Here is an 18,986-nt window from a genome sequence, read left to right on the forward strand (position 1 = left end):
AGTAGTTCTTGCTAATATAAGATTAGCGGAACAGGTCGTTTCCTGTATGAAAACAACATCCTGACAAAATGACCACGTTATTAAAAAGCCTAGTGAGCCAGAGATTAAATGGAAACCATCACAGGTGGTCAAGACACTTCCAAATTTTACAAAGCTTTCATAAAAGCTATTTTGAGGATTCAATATAAAACACAACATGTTTGTGAGCAGTGGGAAAGGGACACATGTTTTCCTTGAGGTCTCTCACTTCTTTAAGTAGTTGATTTTATGGGGTGTTCTTAGCCAAATAAGTGGACAAAAACCAGAGTGTTGTATGTTATGCACTATAAAACCTACCGCAACATATAGTGGACTGCATAAATGAACCGACTTGACTCCAGGTGTCATTTACAGTGTGTTCATTGTACTCGGGACCAAAAACAAAACAATTATGCAGTTTTCCAATTATGCAATTATGCAGAGTCTTGACTCAGCAATAGTTTGAGAAATGATACAGATATATTTGATAAGCCTTATTTGTACACAGCATTCCAAGAGCAACACTTTGATATGACCTCCATTATAAATAAAGCCTAAATAAACTGCACAATTTGTTCTATCAACAAATTTGCTTGAAAAGCACCCAATAACAAAAGTTCCTTAATAACGGTCAAGAGACCTTGAAAGTTATTCTAAGCAAAGTCAAGCAAAGAGAAACTTTCTAAACAATCAAATTAAGAGTACACTCTGTGGCTCTTTAACCAAAAGTCAACTCAGTAATAAGTGCAGTGAAATTAATTTTCTAGCCATGCCCTCTTCTCAAATGAATACAATATGGTAGGACTAACACATGAGAGATCGATTACCTGATCCATATGAGTGAGTTGTAGAACTCTGGGTCAATGGACTCAAGGTCTTTGAGTATTAGCTTCTTGTTCAGCATGCGTTTGTAGAAAGGCAGAGAGAAGCCTGTGTCAATGAACTTGCCATGGAAAAGTGCCTGTGGGTAATCAAGAGGAGATAAGGTTCTTTAACTGCTGGTCAATCAGAAAGCATCAAGATAAAGAGATTGCAGACAGTCTCACAGTGTAATTGCATATTAACAAAATAAGTAAATATTGGGAAGTGTAAAACAACACTGAACACTTTTTCTCTTGAGCTCTTATGATTTTGAAATAACTTTATCCAAAATATGACTTGTCTTAAAAAAAAGACTGGATGTGAGACACTGGTTGACAAATCATGTGTAATCTACTGTAACACAACCATCTGTGTTGTCATGATGGTTTTAATGTGTGCGAGAATCAAGTGAATGTACCATTGCAATAAAGCGGCCTATGAAGCAGAAGTAGGAGAGGTGGTCGGGGTTGATGGCTGACGCTGGGTTGATCTGCAGACAATAGTTGCTTTTTCCAGCGTATTCAAACAGACAGTACATGGGGTTCAGCACTTCATGGGACAACAAGAAGAACCACTCTCTGAAGAGAAGAAGGAGATGGAGGGCCATGAGCTGCACATTTTCATTTACTCTTTATACACAAATATTCTTTGGAATTCTTTAAAGTTAAAATTATATTTCAGTGTCTTTATTACCGGGCCAGGCCACCGTAATCCAGACCCTCCTCGCCTCTGAAGATGACGTACAATCGCCTCCTCAAGTCGTAAGGCTTCAGGGCCATAATCTAAGAGACAGTTAGCACACACACAACATCAGCAAGTGATGAGTGCACAGTTGTGAATACAGATTGTACAAAAATAAATAAAGAACGCTTGGTCGTTAAAGTATAACACAAAGTCTGTTCAACTTCAGGGATATCATTGTGCCCAGCTAGGAAGCAGCAGTCACTGTGAATCCATTTTAGCTGCTTTGTGCAAATCAAAGTGACAACGGGTGCACTTGAAAGACAACCCCCAAAACAGACCCCCAGTCAGTCAGAGGGATAAGGAGAGAGTAATGGTTCACGGGGCACTGCCTGCAAACCCACTTAGTGTTTGGGGGTTGTCTTAATTCCACTACACCCATTGTCACTTTGCACCAAAGCAGATTTTCAAATATTTTCTTGTAAAACAACGGGGGGCCTAGCAAAAAAAGTTTGGGAACCACTGCACTAAGGTACTACCTTATGCTGTAAACATCATCTTAAACACAAAGATGACAAAAGGAAAAGGACGCACTTACTTGCTGAAAGGAGTCTTCAAACAGCGTCTGCCTGGAGACAGTGATCTTCACATGGCTTGGGAGAGCATTAGACTAAGTGGAGACAAGAACAAAAAAGGTATTAGAGTGGGATTAGGAAATTGGAAGATCAAGTTAATCTCTCACCGTCTTTAATTCGTTAAGTGAGAGGAAACACAAACCTGGCACAAGTAGCGGAAATGGGCAAGCTTCCATCGAAAGCTGCGCTCGTATGCAATCTGAGGGCCTTTGGTGCTGAGGAGAAAAGAAGATTTAGAAAATGTGTTCAAGGGGGCCGAATACTTTTGCGAGCCACTGTAAATAGTTACATCCATTTATGTTTTTCAGTGTTTGCCCTGCATGGAAAATGTGCTCTAGGCATACATTTGGAGTTCAAAAAGAAATTACAAGGTTTCCTCAAAGGCCCGGTGTGAAATAAAACCATAAAACTGAACACCAGTGGGAAGTGCTTCTTTTGAATCCACATCCTTTTTTCTTCTTACCCAGCTTAATGCTATATGTACAGCATATCAGCTAAATTAAATCTCAAAATAACTCCAGCTGGCCTCATTAAACATGGCCCCTTAAACTTTACATAAGCACCTAAAGATGCAGGTCTTCAGACACCTGGTGCATAAATTGATTTGAAAGGTGTTCTTACACAGAAGACTTTCCAGTGCGGGGGTCGCTGAAAGTTGTGGTTCGGGTGTTGTGATCCACGAAGTAGCGAACCCCTTCCCTTGTGTACCGGATCTCCCAACCTTCAGGCAGAGGATCCTCATTCTGTAGCCTGCAGGCACACAGACAAAGTGTTATGTAGGTTTGTAGCTGCTGAACACAGACATTACCTACAAGGACAAAGTCCAAATTGAAAATATCTGGCAGCACTTTACTTCACTACTAAAGAGTAATAGAAAACAAGTTAGCATAAACCAAAGGCAAAACAATAAAATGTAATAAAATGTTAATATTCCTTTTAAAGAGTCAAACTCTAAACCATCAAATGAACAGCAGAAAGTTTTGTGTTTAAACCTTTTCAGCTATTTACTTTACTGCACTGAATCAAATTATAATGGCTAATTTAACTGAATTCCTTTGGGTTTCCTTGTTTTTTTGCTCAACTTTATTGGCTGAAGAACATACTGGTTCTGCAAAACCTGCCATGGTTATAGTACATTAAGATTAGATGAAGACACACAGGGAGTTGTAGCTTCTCGCAGCTTTAAAAATAAATTTAGCAGGTTTCATGACAGAAAAATAAGGAAACGAGAGGGTTCCAGGTACTGACAGTAAAGTAGGTCAAGATTGCAATAGTTTGATCTGTCCCATCTGACCATACACTCCTGCATGCTGTTCAAGAAAAATGGTGAAGTTACTGTGTGGCTACTAGTAAAGTTAACACAAAGTAGTAGAGCTGGGCGATATGAGATTTTTTCATATCACGATATGTTTTTTTCATTTCAGGCGATAACGATATCTATCACGATATAAGCCAAATAACTATATTTGTAAGATTTAAATGTGCCGTTGCTCACAAGTAAAATGTGAAATAATCAGCAGCTTGTTTTTATTTAAATATTTATTTCCCATAATAAGTTCAACAGGGTAGATGTACTTAAGGAACATGAGACTTTTTCAGATAAATAAAGGCAAATATTGCAAACTACACAAAAGGCAGCCGCTAAAGCGTTTAAGTTTCAAAATAGAACAAACGAAACAGACTAAATTGTCAATTCCACTTAGAAACAAAATATTAATTCTAAAAATAAATCTTAGCTTGTGTTACAGAAGAACAGACAAAACTGACTAACTTTTGTCAATATCAAATAAACTGAGAACTAAAAGGAAATTCTCAATCTCTCCTTGTTGTATAGCTGAGCTTTTCTAACAGTTTTAACAGTTACTTTAGTCTGACAAAAGCCGAATGACGAATTAGCGCTTCCAGTCAGAGACTGAGGCTACGTCCACACGTACACGGGTATTTTTGAAAACGGAGATTTTCCGTTTTCGTTTTAAAAAATAATCCCGTCCACACATAAAGGCAGAAATGAAGGAAAACGCTGCTATGAACATGCCAAAGCAGCAGGTGGCGCTAGATTCCTAACCGTGCAGAAATGTTGGCCAATCAGAAGTCTAGAAGCCTCGGTGGGAAAAAGTAAACAAAGCTGGGGCATAGAAGCAGAACCGAGTCGTATGTGTGGAGGGACAGTAACTGTGTGTATATGTAAGCATTTAAACACTGCAGAGAGTAGAATTAACAGTAACAGTATTGTAGAAATTCATTTCACCGAAACAATAACGTGGCGCACAGTGTGACTCATGCACCAGTTTATTGTATTTCCAGACTTGCTTTCGGCACAATTTACAGTGCACGCTACTCTGTTTTTTGTCAGACTTGAAATAGCCGAAATACCTTCACACTACGGAACTTCTATGGCTCTTCCGTTCGACAATCTCTCCGGCATTGGAACCATCATCTGTTTTCTCTTCGGTCACGCTCGGTTGATTTTTCTAGTCGGCACACTCATTTCCTCCATTACCCGCTGGCTGCTTCCCAAACAAACACACGTGCGGCTTGGCACTTGTGCTGTACGTAACAAGTCACGCGACGTGACGCTGCGGCTGTGATTGGTTCGGCTCTGCGCTACTTAATTTGGATTGGCTGACCTTTTTTTTTTTTTTTTTGAGGACAAGAGCGGCGAGGTCTATCGCGATAGCTTAATTTCTCTATCGAGTAAAAGTTATATCGCGATACATATCGTTATCGTTCTATCGCCCAGCTCTACAAAGTAGCACCGCACAGTGAAGTTAATGGTTTACATCCAAAAGGCCACACTGGCAGAGTTTGTCTGTAGTGTTTTTCTGCCACTCACCCTTGGGTTCGAGGGTCTTCCCACTGTGTTGTCTTTGTGTTATGGTTGACAAAGTACACTCGATCATTGGAGTCAACACGCCTCTCTGAAATTTATTCAAATAAACACAAGAAATCTGTAGCGTAGCAACAGACATAAGAGACACTTGGTCCTACATATCAGTACACAGAAAAAGCTGTTAATTAATGAATCCTTTTAATCATTAAGCAGAGCAGAATGCTGACATTTAACTTTAAAACATATTGGGGATATATATTCAGAATATGCATATACTATACGTATATCAGAATCTGGCATAGAAATAGGTCATATGTACAGCCCTTTGCAAAAGTTTTGGTAACACTAAATGCGTTTTCCCCCTTTCTTTTCTTTATTGTTGTTATATTATTTTAACAGGTTCAAAATAAAGCCACACAATACAATCCAGCATAAAACACCAAAGGGGAGGAGACTGATTGGTCCAAACGTATTCTGCACTATAACAAAGACCGAAAACATGCATCCATTTTTCCTGACCAACTATCCAGCAACAAAACAAACAAGGACCTGTGAGCAATGGTGTGACCTCTAAAGGACTCTAGCAAGAACAGAAGGAACAATCTACCTTCCAGGTGTGTTGTTCCCTCTCTGCACGTGTAGAAACCTAGCACGATTGCTTACCTTATTAAGAACTGCTGATGTACTCCTAGCTCCACTTTTTAAGTATAGAACACAAAGTACTGACACCAGAAAAAGCAAGCACAGCTTTTAGAGAAAAATGAATGTCAACTCACCCCAACCAGGAGGCAGTGGGCCAAGAGGATCATTTTCAGCAGACATCATGGATGCCTGCAAACAAGGGATACACAGATGGACACTCATTGGGGAAACACCAGGAAGGTGCAAATCTAGTCACAAAAGCCCCAAAAGCAAAATAAATAAAAAATAAAAAATAAATTGTTCAAAAACTATTTGTCGAATAGTACTTGATGTGAAGTGGTCTTTGTAGCTGCCTACTGGTAGAAGCTTAACACCTACTTGCCTTTTTATTTATGCTGTAAACTAATCATGAAGATGTGAAGACGACATCACTGATAAAAGACCGCCTCTCATATATTAAGTTCTGTTTCTCACCTTTGGGCTAAATGAGCTGGGCTGGGTGCCAACAGTATATTTAGTAAGTGGGTTTACAAAACAAAAGTCCCGAGACAACGAGACGAGATTAAGGGTGGAAAGAAAAATGACCATCAACAGCTGGTCCTTTGAATGTCTGAGCTCATCATGATGATAAGACTGACGACAACCTGTTTACTGAGGCGGCTACGGGAGATTGTAAAATTGGTGGTGAAAATGACTGAAACCACAGCTGAGTTAATCTCTAAGCTCTGTATTTTTACAAATGAAATTTGATGAGATTCATTCTACTGGATGAAAATCATTTTGGAAAAAACGAAAGTTGGCTTAAACTTGGTAACATATTTCTACATTCATGCTACAGCTAATCTAAAGTGGTCAGAGACACTGATGTCTGCCATTTTCTGTAGTGCTGGATAAGTAACAAGCTGATAAACCCTGAAAGCTGTGTGTATCCACTTAGTCTGCTGAGTCAGTAATGCACAGATTACATAGAGTGAAAGATCAAAGGACGGCAGATAGTAGGGCTGCACGATTTTGCATAAAATGAGAATCACGATTTTTTGGCTTAGAATTGAGATCACGATTCTCTCACGATTTTCTTTTCCAGTATAAATATTTATTGTATACAGTATAAATTCCAGTATAATTATTCCAGTATAATTATTCCAGTATACAGTATAAATTCCAGTATAAATTCCAGTATAAATATTTCCAGTATAAATATTTATTGCACTTATTAACTGCACATCAACTTCGTAACAGTTGAGACTGAACATAAAAACAATAAATAAACATAAAAACAACAAATGTCTCACGTTTTGTTGTTGCCGCAAAATGTTGAACTGCTTGAAATTCCGTCTCCACCGTTGCTCGACGCTGCGTGTATAGAGCAGGTAGTGCAACAATAGAAAAATAGTTGTGGGACGGCACTGTGTAGCATTTGTCTAGGGTGTTGCTGGGAGCCATATCTTTGGTCAGGTGATAAGTGATAGCCTCCGTAGTTTCTTTGTGCCTGCGGGAGTTCGACGGGTGTAGGGAAGCGCTGTATAAGGTTCCCGTTATTGATGTTTGGGTGGTTGACCGGAACGGATTTTCTCCTGTCACTTTCTCGTCATCCCTGACGTGCTCTCCGTTGTTTTTTCCCTGCTAATTTTAGCATCACACGGCACAGCTTCTGTATCACGTGGTATAAGGCTCCGCCCTTGTCATTTGTTGAGCAGGAAGAGTGAGCGCTTGTTTTCATGCAGAGTACGTCCCGGATCAAAATGCGGTACAATCGTCGTCTTTTTTTTTTTTTTTTTAATTTTTTTATTAAATCGTTGTCATTTGGAAATGAGATCGCACATAAATATGAATCGAGATCACGATTTTCTAACGATTAATCGTGCAGCCCTAGCAGATAGCAGCATTTCAGTCAGCAAAATGTGGTTTTTGCTCTGAGTTTATTTACAGGGCACTTGTTATAAAAACAAGTGAAAAGAGTGCAAATTTTTCAGTCATTAGGGCTTCAGGGCTTCTTTTTGATGAGGACCTTGACTTCTAAAAGAAAAAGGGATATGGCTTGGTCTACATACTAATAATAATGCAATCAAAATAACACTATTTTAGATTGTATTAGAGCCTCTCTTTTAAACGGGCAGCATGTAAGTTACTTATTTATATGTATAAATATGAAAACAAGTAATTAGGCAGAAGAGCGAGTGTGGTGATGTGTCTTACAGAGTAGAGGTATCTCTGGTTAAACTGGTGCATAGCTCCCTGCAGCTGGCTGCGCTGGCTCTGCCACTGCTCAAAATTGCGCACCGATTCCATAGTGGGACGCTGCCATGTGGTGGTGCGGGTGTTGTGGTCCACATAATAGATCCTACCCCGGTCATCCACTCGACGTTCCCAACTGGTAGAAGGAATGAGATGGGATGGTAAAAATAGAGAAATACACATGAAAGTACATTTCAATGCCAGAAACTGACATGTAGGTGATTAAACAAAAAGACTGAAATAACTACTTACACCTGCAAACAACAAAAGTAAATATAGAAAGAAGGTGCTGTATTCTGGACTATAGGAGAACATGGAGTATTTACATTCAATTCACAGCTAGTTGCTAGCCCGTATAGACCTGCACTATAATATTTTGGTGGATCCCAGAATGCAAAGCATACGTGTCTAAGGGAATTTTGTTGGCCCAGACTTGCAACGTGCATCTGGTAGTTGGTTTGGATCAAGGTTGGATCATGCTCACAACGTAAATGCACTGCTCTGGAGTTCATTTGGAACTGTTGTTTCAGTCTGCCCCTGAGTGCTTATTGTGTTCATGTTTGATTTAAACAGACTAAACACACCAAGTGTGACAACAACATAAGACAAAGGTGAGACCCTCACCCTGGTGGTAGCGGCTGTGGTCTTTCCCAAGTAGTCGTCCTGGTGTTGTGGTCTACATAGTACGTTCTCCCGTGTGGGTCTTTTCTCTGCTCCCACCTAAAAGATGCAAAATTAAACAACAAACAAAGGATGAAAAATTCTGGTCAACGTCACTCTACTGTTGTCATATTTGTGTGCGCACTGGTGTTTAGGTAATTTGAAAACAGAAATAAATCAAAATAAATACAGTAATACTGATCAGTAAATGAGCAGCAGGGGTTGTTTTTGTGTTTTTTTTTTACCCTGGTGGAAGAGGATCTGAGGCTCCAGTATTGGGGACCTGCTGCCTGGGCTTGGCCCCATCTGTAGTTACTGTTGCACTGCTACTATTACTACCACCTCCACTTCCTGAAGCATTTGTTTCAGCAGGCGCCGGGGAGGATGACGACGAGGACGTGGTGACCCCCTGGTTTGGAGAGGTGAATGTGGAGGAAGAAGAGGATGCAGCAACGGCAGTGGCAGAATTAGCAGCAACAGAAGAGGTTGACGATGATGTGGAAGCAGGCGGGGGTTGAGATGTGCTATTTGGTGCTGTGTCAGAGTCTGGCAGGGCAGCATCCTGAATGCAGTCCTCGTGGTCACTTCCAGAGGGCAGCACATCACTTCTTGTCGCAGATGACTGCCCTTCAGCAGCATCACAGGACTCCCCATTGACTGCAGGCAAGTCACAATAAGACCGGAGTGCCGTTTACTTGTATAACTCAATCCATTGATGTCAGTAATGCCTCAATGCCTCAATAAATAAATAAATAAATCAGTCTTTTAAGCTGTTGTCTGCAACAACCGACTTTTAGTGTAACAGTCTAGGAGTCTGCATATGTCCACAGAACATGGATAAAGTGATAGAAACCGGCTTATCAGCAAGGATCTCTGTGAAGGCAAATACATCTATTACGTTGGAATTTATGAGAACAAAATGAATGATAAGATTATTAATTGAACCCAAATTTTTAGAAGGTGAAAACTGTCTACTTGAGCTACTTTTCATGCACCAAAGTTAGCCTATGGAACTCTTACCAGGTACCAGTTTGGTATTCTGATAACCCCACACAGCCAGTTTCCATTTGCTCTAACTGTGTGTGTGTTCTTTATATGCAATGCTATTAAAAAATTTATATTCTGTCATGAATCTCAGCTCAATGTGGCCTGTCCTCCGAGTTTAAGTGCACTCTGCTTTCACTTCGCTTTTCTTTCCAAGGAGATTGGATAGAGGTGCTGAGAGCAGCAGAGATTAAAGGCTTCCCTTAATGTAATTACTCCTCTTCTCTACTCTTCACTAGGTTCACATCGACCATGGAGAGCATAAACCTGAGGTGGTTTGAGACCATCCAAGGCACTATAACATATAAATGTTACCAGGGTGCTCTAATAATATTCAGTCTTATCCAAATCAAGTTATTTTTTGTCTAAAATAAAAAACTAAAAACAAAACAAAAAACAACGATAAATGAGTTTTGTAATGTGTACTGTAAAGTAGACATTACAGCATGTGCAAACTCACCCATCCTACTCTCATTATCACTGTCTGAGGGTTGGTGGACAGGGGTGGAGTTGGTTGTGGAGTCTCCGTTGACGACATGACCAAGAGCAGGGCTGCAGGAGCTTGAAGGCACCTGACCATCCGCACCACTGGAGGCTGAACAGGAACCTGACCTTGGGCCCAAGTCTGTACCATTCACTGTGCTTGAAGATAAAATACAGGAGATTTCATCTTTTTATTTTTTAATTCAAATCTGAATTGCTCATGAGAACAAGCAACTGTGTGCTACTTCACTGCCTCCATGGCCATCGGATCTGAGTTATAACACTGAACTGATTGTTTTGTAGAGGAAAACAGGCTATAATAGGATAGTACGGTGATGTAATGAGTACAACTAAAGAGGCTCCTTTGTGAGCTGACAGAAAGAGACCATCGCAAAACCTGCTGTCAAGGCCAACCTTTGTCTTTGTGAGAGGTGGGTTCTCTGTGTGATTAGGAAAACCCAAAAGAGATGGCAAATACAGATAACTCACATTAATGAGTTTTTTTACTAGTCAGCATATTTACAAGCCATAAAAGCTCTCCCTATAATTACGACTCAAAAGCTGTTAAGATGCTGTGCACAGGAAGTGATGCCAACAGATTTTCAAACACTGAGTCAAACCCAGGTGGACCTGCTTAAGGCGAGTTGATGTGATGCTGAGACAAAAGACAGGGTACCAATTACAAAAACAGAAAAACATGCACAGTTTGAAGACAAAAATGCATCACAGGCCTACAGGCTTTATCATGTGGTTTGACAGGTTATAAAACCTGCTAGATCCACAGAAAGGTTCCTTTACTTGACCATTTAAAACTGGAAACACAAACTGAGGGGAAAGAACAAAGGAAATGCAACAAAACTTTAAATACAAGTGCGCTCATGCTCACAGGTGTACACACGGGTGCTCATAGACACAAACTGCACCCTTTTTGGCTCCTACCTGAACGCACACTGTGCGCTGTAAATCTTATGTGCTGCATAATAATATTTAATATTTACTGCTATATACACACACACACAGAGTATCACGATGGTGTTGTGTTTATTATATTGCTGTTTTTTTAATTTGCTTGTTTTCTCTCCCCCCCCCCCCCTCAACAGGTGATCCAGGTGATATGTATTTTTTGCCCCCCCCCCCCCCTTTCTTTGCCCTTCATCAGTATTCCTCTTCCCCCTCCGTCTTTGTTTCCCCTCCCTCTCCCCGGTCATGTCTTCCCCGTCTGTAACAACTGAAAATAAAATAAATATTAATAACAACAAAGGTCAATTAAATGGACCAATACGGTAAGGCAGGTATGGTCCACTTGGTAAAGTAATTCCGTTTGGCTTCTCTCTTTGCCTTCAGACAATAATTCTGATGGCAAAAGAACCAAACGGGACAGGCGGCAAAAAGAAGGAAACGCAACAAATCAAAGAGGAATAAACAGAAGACAGAAATCAAGGCACAGGCATTACAAAGGGAGAAAAAGGCCTCCTGTGTGAAACGATACAGATCACTTAACAGTAACAACAATAATTTAGAGCCAGGTTTTGCTGAGCACTGAAGGTTTTAAGTAAGTGAACTCACTGCAGGTGTTAACAAAAAAACACTAAAATAATAACACAAAAATGTAGGTTGCATGGACACTATAAAAGAGAGCTGTAGCTAACTGTGACATCATCCACTGGTTTCTCAATTTCTGTTTTGAAGCCTTCAGAAGGTGTATTCATGATCGCCATCTTGGTTTAAGGGAAAAAACAAAACAAAAAAACAAAAACCCAGATGTGATGAGCAGGGGCGGGTCTAACTGTGAATCTACTTGCTTATCATTCACATGTCATTAGGCAATGAAGATGCCCTGGATAATGAATGCATTTTGAAATACTGCATGATCAAGATTTATTATTCAGCATATAAATGGATAAATAAATGACCGAGTCCATTAATATAGCAGGAAATTGTGTACATAGGTCACGACAGCAAGCCATTTTTCATAACATTCTGTAGGACTGGAAATGCGTTTGCCATCCCGACTACCTGGGCCCTATTTCAGGAAGCCGGTTTAGAGCAAAATCTGAGTAAGTATACCCTGAGTTAACGAAAACTCTGGGTTTTCAGTTTCACAAAGCGAGTTTAGATTAATTCTGAGCGAGTTACTATGACAACACACTCCGTGAAGCTAACCTGCCCCCTAGCAGGTTTACTTCAACTAACCCTAACTTTCTCCGCCTCTTTGTCGGAAACCTGACTGTAGGAAGTGTCAGACATGGCGTGTCCCTTCCTTGAAGAGCCAGTAGATGTTGAAGCCCAAATTCTCCGCAGAGCTCTCCGCCGGGAGAGAGTGATTAGAGCGCGTTTGGACATTTTATCATTTCCTGATGATTTCCTGTGTGAACGTTACCGTTTTTCAGCACAATCTATAATTTATTTGAATAACATCCTCAGGCCTAATATTGCTCATGTGACACATCGCGGACATCCTCTCAGTTCTGTACATATTATTCGTATCGCACTTCGGTTTTTTGCAAACGGGAGCTTTCTGTATAATATTGGTGACGCTGAGCACGTTTCCAAGGCTACCGTTTGTCGGGCAGTCAGGAATGTTACAGTTGCACTGAAACGTCTCCTGCACTCGTTTGTGGTGTTCCCCGGTCACAGACCCACAAGATTTATCAAAGAGGGATGCCACAAAATTGCAGGTATCAGGATGAACGAAACTTAATTCATGATGTGGTGATACTTGAACTACTACTTAAATTTTACATTTATTCTCACGGTTCCCAGGCGTGATTGGCTGTATAGATGGCACTCACATTCCAATCATTGCTCCTTCAGTAAATGAAGGAGACTATGTGAACAGGAAGTCTTTCCACAGCATTAATGTACAGGTACATAGTTCCCTGTAGCATTTCAAACTAACAAATTATTTCATTATAGTAATGGATGCTAATTTGTGTTCTCTGCACTGTGAAGATCATATGTGATGCTGCCAACATTATCACAAATGTGGAAGCCAACTGCTCAGCCTCTGTGAGTGGTGGTGGTGGAGGACCCCCACCTGTTTTTCAGGCCTCCGCTTTTTTTCTGTTGGCTATAACGGGTCACATTTGAGCATACAGAGTAAGCAAATATGTACTTGTAATGTGCTCAGATAATTTCAATAAGTGCTTACAGAAAGAAAATTAATGTAGCCTCTAACTGCAATTGATTTATATAGGACAAACAGACCAAGCACTATGGCTCATAATACAATTACACCTTACCTTTTTGGACTATATTTTTATATTTCATTTTTACTTGCTGCCAGGAACATTTGGGGCCTGTTGGGTTGCACCTGCGCTCACATCACATCACAAAATAAAATGTATGAAATAAAAAATAAAATAAAATATAATAAAATAAGTGTTAAATGGGTGGAAATCCCTAGATCAATGTTTAAATTAACACTCATGCATTGACTCTGTCGGCCATGTTTTGCCATGCATGCTCCCTTTCTTTTGTAGCTGAGGCTGTGTTACTTTTGTCCCGCAAAATTTGCATGTTATCGCCCACCCCCGTGACATCACGCTCCAAAGCCCTATACTGCCATCAGAATTTCGGCCTCAAGCGCTGTAAAATACATTGACCGCGCCTTCTTTCCCTCCGTCTCCATGGTGACTCGCTTAATCTGTGCTCCACTAATCAGGGCTTTATGTATCCTCGTGCGCGCGCTTAACTTGGGGTTAAAGCAACTCCACGTTGATTGAACTACTTGTTATCAGCCTTTCTGAAACCGAATATTCCGAGTTGGACAGTTCGGGGTTACTCAACCCTGAGTATCGTTTTTCACTCTGAGTTTTCTAAACCGGCTTCCTGAAATAGGGCCCTGGTGACCAAGAGACAGAATTAAGCCACATTACCTTTACTTTTCCACCCAGAAGCTCCGTCCATGTTTTATACTGTCTAGGATGTTAAAGCAGCGGGTGACATGTCATATACGTCTATGCAAGAATCTCAGTTTATCTGCAACTAAAAATTCAATACAGTTTGCGAGACTGCTAACTACCTTTGTAAAACCACAATGAAGTTGGGTTTTTAATAGGTTCCAACTATTTAGTTATTCAAACACACAAACATTTTATGTTCACAACAATTTAGGGAAAATTTAATGTAGTAGCATTTAAAGTTCAAGCAAGCACTAAGGCACAGTTTCTTGTGGCATCTCAGAGCATCCTCACTTTGTTTATTAATGTTATGTAAAAATGATTTCAAAATGAGTCATTATTTTATGCTTATTCCTGTTTATACATTTCTTAAAAGGTTTAAAGGGGATTTGTTCACAGACTATTGTTTAGAGAGATGGATTCATGTGCATATATTTGCTGCTTTAACTGTCTTGCATTCAAGATGTGTGTTTAGGGTTTCAATGTTTAGGTAACAATGACATGGGGAAAATTATGTCTGCCCGCCACAATTGTCCTTCGGCTGGCCGTGTTTGCAATCTGTCTGTGCACTTGCACATTTCTGGAACTCCCAGGAAGTGGAAACAGCTTTAAATATCCTACTGTTTGTGTCTTGCAGTCTTCTCAGTAGCTGCAATGCAGAGAGGAGCCAAGCAGCCACAACCCTCATAACCACCCCCCATCTGCTGTGAAGAGTATTTTTTTTTGTGGCTCTTCAATAGAAGCCAGTACAGCTCACTGAAGGGCACTTGTGACAGATAAGACTGGCACAAGCAGCTAGCGTGAGAAATTAAAACACAAAGGGGACGACGGTCTTAACTGAGAAGTAGCAAGACAGAGAAAGACAAGACACAGACCTCACGGGGCTAGCAAAAAACAGGACATGAGTATAAACAGCAATGGAAAAATATGGCTTCGTGTATTCCAGCACAACTTATTGCATTGAAACAAGGCTAACACACTTATCAGCCTGTTAGCATTCTTTAACTTGAGAATAAGCATGCTCCCTGGTTTGAAGCAGTAATTCTTAAGTAGATAGAAATTTGCTTTGCGCGGGGGGGGGGGGGGAACTATGCGAGCGAACATAAAATGTCCCAAAAAGGGTTAGTTTGCCTTTTCAGTTTTACCTGTTGGCAGCCCTTGAGGATGAGGAAGATGAATCTCCGTTTTCATGGATGGCGTCACCATTCTGTTGGACCTCTGAAGATTTAAGAAACCAATGTTAGCCTAGAGATAACGGGATTATGTATGCTGGGAATTCATTCAACTCAATCTGTATGCACAATCCATTCACATACTGTTAATACAGATGAAAGACCCCTCCGCCCCTCCTCTCCCTTAGAAAAAGAAAAAAGAAAATAAATCACCCACCCCTGACATAAACACTGAGCTCACTGGAGCCATTTGGTGCATTGCCGTTGGTAAGTGGTGCCAGTTCCTCCTGGTCGGTGACAGTGAGTCCATCAAGGTACACGGTCAGCTCCCCCATGGGCACTGTCACCCCCTTCTGCTCCGCACTCAGCTTCAGCACTTCCTTCACATTCTCTACTGTGGATTCAAAGCAAGGACAGTATTAGAAACAGCAAATAATAATTACAAATAACGTTTAAAAAAAAAAAAACAACCCTAAAATTACATGACACTATGCTTCTGCATCTTTGGAGGATATTATCGGGGTCATGCAACACATAGTACTAGTGAGCCTGATTTAAACAATCCATAATGAAGTGGTTTTCTGTTGGGTTTCTCCTGAATACAAACATTTTTTGAGCTGGGAAAAACCCTGTTTTGATGCTGTCCTAACCGTATATTTACTAAACAGTTAGACAAATTACAACCTACACTTTCCACATGTATCATTTGCTACTTTCTGTAACAAAAAAGTTACATTTTCTGCCATGGTCTTCCAAGGTTCGAGTGAGGTCCAGCGTGGCTTTGCCCAGCAGAGCATCTGCTTTCAGGGTGTGGTGGCTCCAAACTTTGAAATCCACCTGTGTGTTTGGAGTTACATTCCTAGAGAATCATAAACAAACACGCACAAAATATGTGTAATTCTTGAAATTCCCCCCAAAATCTTTTTAAACAATTCAAATAGATTTATGCTATCACAAAAAGGAAGAGCAGCAGTTAAAACTGTACTTTTAGTTTTTTAAAGTTAAAAAAACAAAAACAAAACTGGCAGTATTTTAATCTTCTTTTTACTCTAGGATGACTCAACTAAGGAATAAAAGGCTCTTATTGTTGAAACGCTCTGCAATACTCACACAGACTTATATTTCAAATACACTGAGATTTAAGAGCAACTCTAGAACTTTTATAAAGCATTTGTGTGTGAATCAGTGAATAAACTTATTGGTAAGGCGAGCAAAGGGAACACACTGAATTGATATGACATGTAACTATGATTCAACAGGTCCCCCTCTCAACAGTTATTCCCCACCTCAGGAAAGTATAACAACAAACAGAAAAAAAAATATTTTGAAGCTTTGCATTCTTCTAGTTTCTCTATTTTTCAACACCTTCATCCCCTCAGAGCACCAATAACTTGTTATTTATCCTGGGTAACCAATGTACCAAGCACACATGATACCACTACCCTTTGATTTCCATCTTCAAAATGAACACTATGCAGCACAGTAACTACATTTAGGTCTCTGAATATCAGCCTAAAGAAAAACACTGAATATTAAAGCCTTTGTGTAGCACCCATAACAGCTTGCAAAACATCCATTGTGTAAACACGAGACCACAAACAAGCAGCGCTCTGTCTTGTCAGCAATAATGACCCCATCCAGCCAATTAGCATTTCCAACGACATGCTTCTGACATATGGCTGAGCCAGTCGGAAGCCAGAGAGCTGCAAACGTCTGCCATGTTCAGGATGATGGCTCCATTAAAAAACACCATTTACAGAACTTTTCTAGTCCAGTCTGACCACTCAAAGAACTGCGGGCTTTTAAATGATACAAAGAGTTTTGTATATTATCATACAACTTTTCCCTTAGTTTAATACTTATAAAATCAGCCATCTGAGGGTTCTCCTGCTCTTATGATTGCCTAATAAGATTCAACAACCACTCTTGGATTAAATACTGTATAAGACTGCTGAACCAAACAAAAAACAAAGCACCACAGAAACTCTCTGTCAACAGCTTTTAATGTCAACACATAATACTGCAGAACAGCTTCTGGAAACGTCATACCTTTTTGCTTGTTTGTGTGTGTGTGTGTGTGTGTGTGTGTGTGTGTGCGCGTGTCTCGTCTCCACAAACTTAGCTGTTAAATAAATAAAGATGAAAGAAACAGCCACTGACATTAAATAAAATGACATGCTTCAACACACAGCCTGTTGAACGCTGTCAGCCAGTTGTACACAGCACACTTACAAAGTGAGCCTCTCGTCCCATTTAGGATTGGAGGAGCTATGAGATTTTGTAGTGCGCCGCGTCTCCCCCTCAGCTGTCACCTCCACATAAATGGCAGTCCCAAACAGGGAACTCTTCTTCCTCTTGAGTTTGGCACAGGACACTGATGGAGAGAAAATGAAAGACACCATTTAAACTCAATTACATTATATTTACAGCAGAAAAAGTGACACTAACTCTGACATTTAGGTCATAAAGTGTGATACATGAGTATTCACATAGAAAATGTACACAGAGTGCTTCAACATAAGCTTTTTGTGGGAGTGGCAACACCCTGAGGCGACTGACACTTTTACACATCGTAGCCTACAGTGTTTTACTCACCAATGGCATAGAGTTGTGACGTTCCTCTGTGGTTATGGCTAGTCTCTGCTCTAGATGAGGCCGTGGCCATGTCATACACCACAGTGGAAAACCTTTAAACCCGCAAACATTACACACAAATGACCGAGTCAATTCACAAAAGAAACGTGAGCGCCAATATTTCTCAATAAGAATACAGAGAAATCAAAAAAGCTGCATATTGTGAATGACAGGTTTGTAACTGAGGTCTAACCAGCTAACAGCGCCTCAAAGTTAATCAACATCCTCTGTAAGCAGCCTTCACTTTTATATTCTCTTTCACCAGAGTGAGAAAGCGAGACCATGTTACCCGTGCAGTTTGTTTGTTTTTTGTTTTTTTAAATCCAGCACAGTCAGGGAAATGTTGAGTCAAAAGCAGTTGCAACTATGGCTACACTTGAAACAGGAAATGAATTTTAAAATACTCTAATCTAAAATTCAAACTTGGCCAGGGTTTAATAAGAGAATATTTCTCTTCAAATTATACAAGACAGCATTCTCTTGCTATGCCACAGAAGTACCAGGACAGATTTGGGAGAACTTTTACTTTCTGTGGAGTGTAAAGTGCTTCAGATAAACACAAATGTTGATGGTTTGGAATTATTTATTTTATACATGGAGTTACAGTTTTATTCTTATATTATTCTATCTCTTCAGATATGAATAGTACCCAATAACTGTAATTCTCCACAGAAATTCCAGAAAAATAAAAAAACAAAAATCACGTATACTCACAACTGGTGTGTGCTGCTAGACCATCTGGTTCAGCCTACTCCGTGTCCCATGGTGCCACTGAAACAGAAGAGCACAGGTTTTTAGGATAAGATTTAGCTGGTAGAAAGGTCTGACCTCTGACCTGATTAAGATAACAAATATATAGTTACGACTTGATATGTATTTATTTCAACCACAATAATCAAACTGTAAGGACACTAAGTGCTGAAGCGCTTCAGGTTAACAGAACTAAAGCTGAGTATCTTGTGTAACTTGGGTGGGCCATCTAAGCACGTTTATGTCTGCTCAAGTATATTTGGCAACTCATTCTGGCTTTATTTCTTTATTGTTACAAGACAATGACTACATCTGCAATCAGTTAACTAGCAGATATGCCCTTGCCCATATTTTGAAAGTTCAGGTCCCCCACACATCCCAGCTCATGTTTTCTTACCAGCCATCTCACTGACCACATCACTGCAGAGACCACTGTCAC

The 18,986-nt window shown here is 40.2% G+C and overlaps 1 protein-coding gene across 2 annotated transcripts in view; it reads right to left on the minus strand.

The window, feature by feature from the left end:
• wwp1 (WW domain containing E3 ubiquitin protein ligase 1) overlaps positions 1-18,986 on the minus strand; it is a 29,707-nt gene that overhangs the window by 6,018 nt on the left and 4,703 nt on the right. For both annotated transcript variants that reach the window (XM_004568475.4, XM_076887962.1), the window contains 18 exons: positions 18,512-18,568; positions 17,759-17,850; positions 17,396-17,537; positions 15,898-16,022; positions 15,381-15,557; positions 15,137-15,209; positions 10,067-10,248; positions 8,808-9,219; positions 8,527-8,622; positions 7,864-8,038; positions 5,802-5,856; positions 5,029-5,113; positions 2,817-2,945; positions 2,338-2,410; positions 2,159-2,230; positions 1,573-1,661; positions 1,298-1,457; positions 846-979 (listed from right to left, as the gene is read on the minus strand). In XM_004568475.4, coding sequence (XP_004568532.3) covers positions 846-979; positions 1,298-1,457; positions 1,573-1,661; positions 2,159-2,230; positions 2,338-2,410; positions 2,817-2,945; positions 5,029-5,113; positions 5,802-5,856; positions 7,864-8,038; positions 8,527-8,622; positions 8,808-9,219; positions 10,067-10,248; positions 15,137-15,209; positions 15,381-15,557; positions 15,898-16,022; positions 17,396-17,537; positions 17,759-17,828 — 2,249 coding nt within the window. In that variant the 5' untranslated portion in view covers positions 17,829-17,850; positions 18,512-18,568. The remainder of the gene's footprint in view (positions 1-845; positions 980-1,297; positions 1,458-1,572; positions 1,662-2,158; positions 2,231-2,337; positions 2,411-2,816; positions 2,946-5,028; positions 5,114-5,801; positions 5,857-7,863; positions 8,039-8,526; positions 8,623-8,807; positions 9,220-10,066; positions 10,249-15,136; positions 15,210-15,380; positions 15,558-15,897; positions 16,023-17,395; positions 17,538-17,758; positions 17,851-18,511; positions 18,569-18,986) is intronic.

This window comes from Maylandia zebra, linkage group LG9 (genome assembly GCF_041146795.1).
Source record: "Maylandia zebra isolate NMK-2024a linkage group LG9, Mzebra_GT3a, whole genome shotgun sequence".
NCBI classification, from domain to species: domain Eukaryota; kingdom Metazoa; phylum Chordata; class Actinopteri; order Cichliformes; family Cichlidae; genus Maylandia; species Maylandia zebra.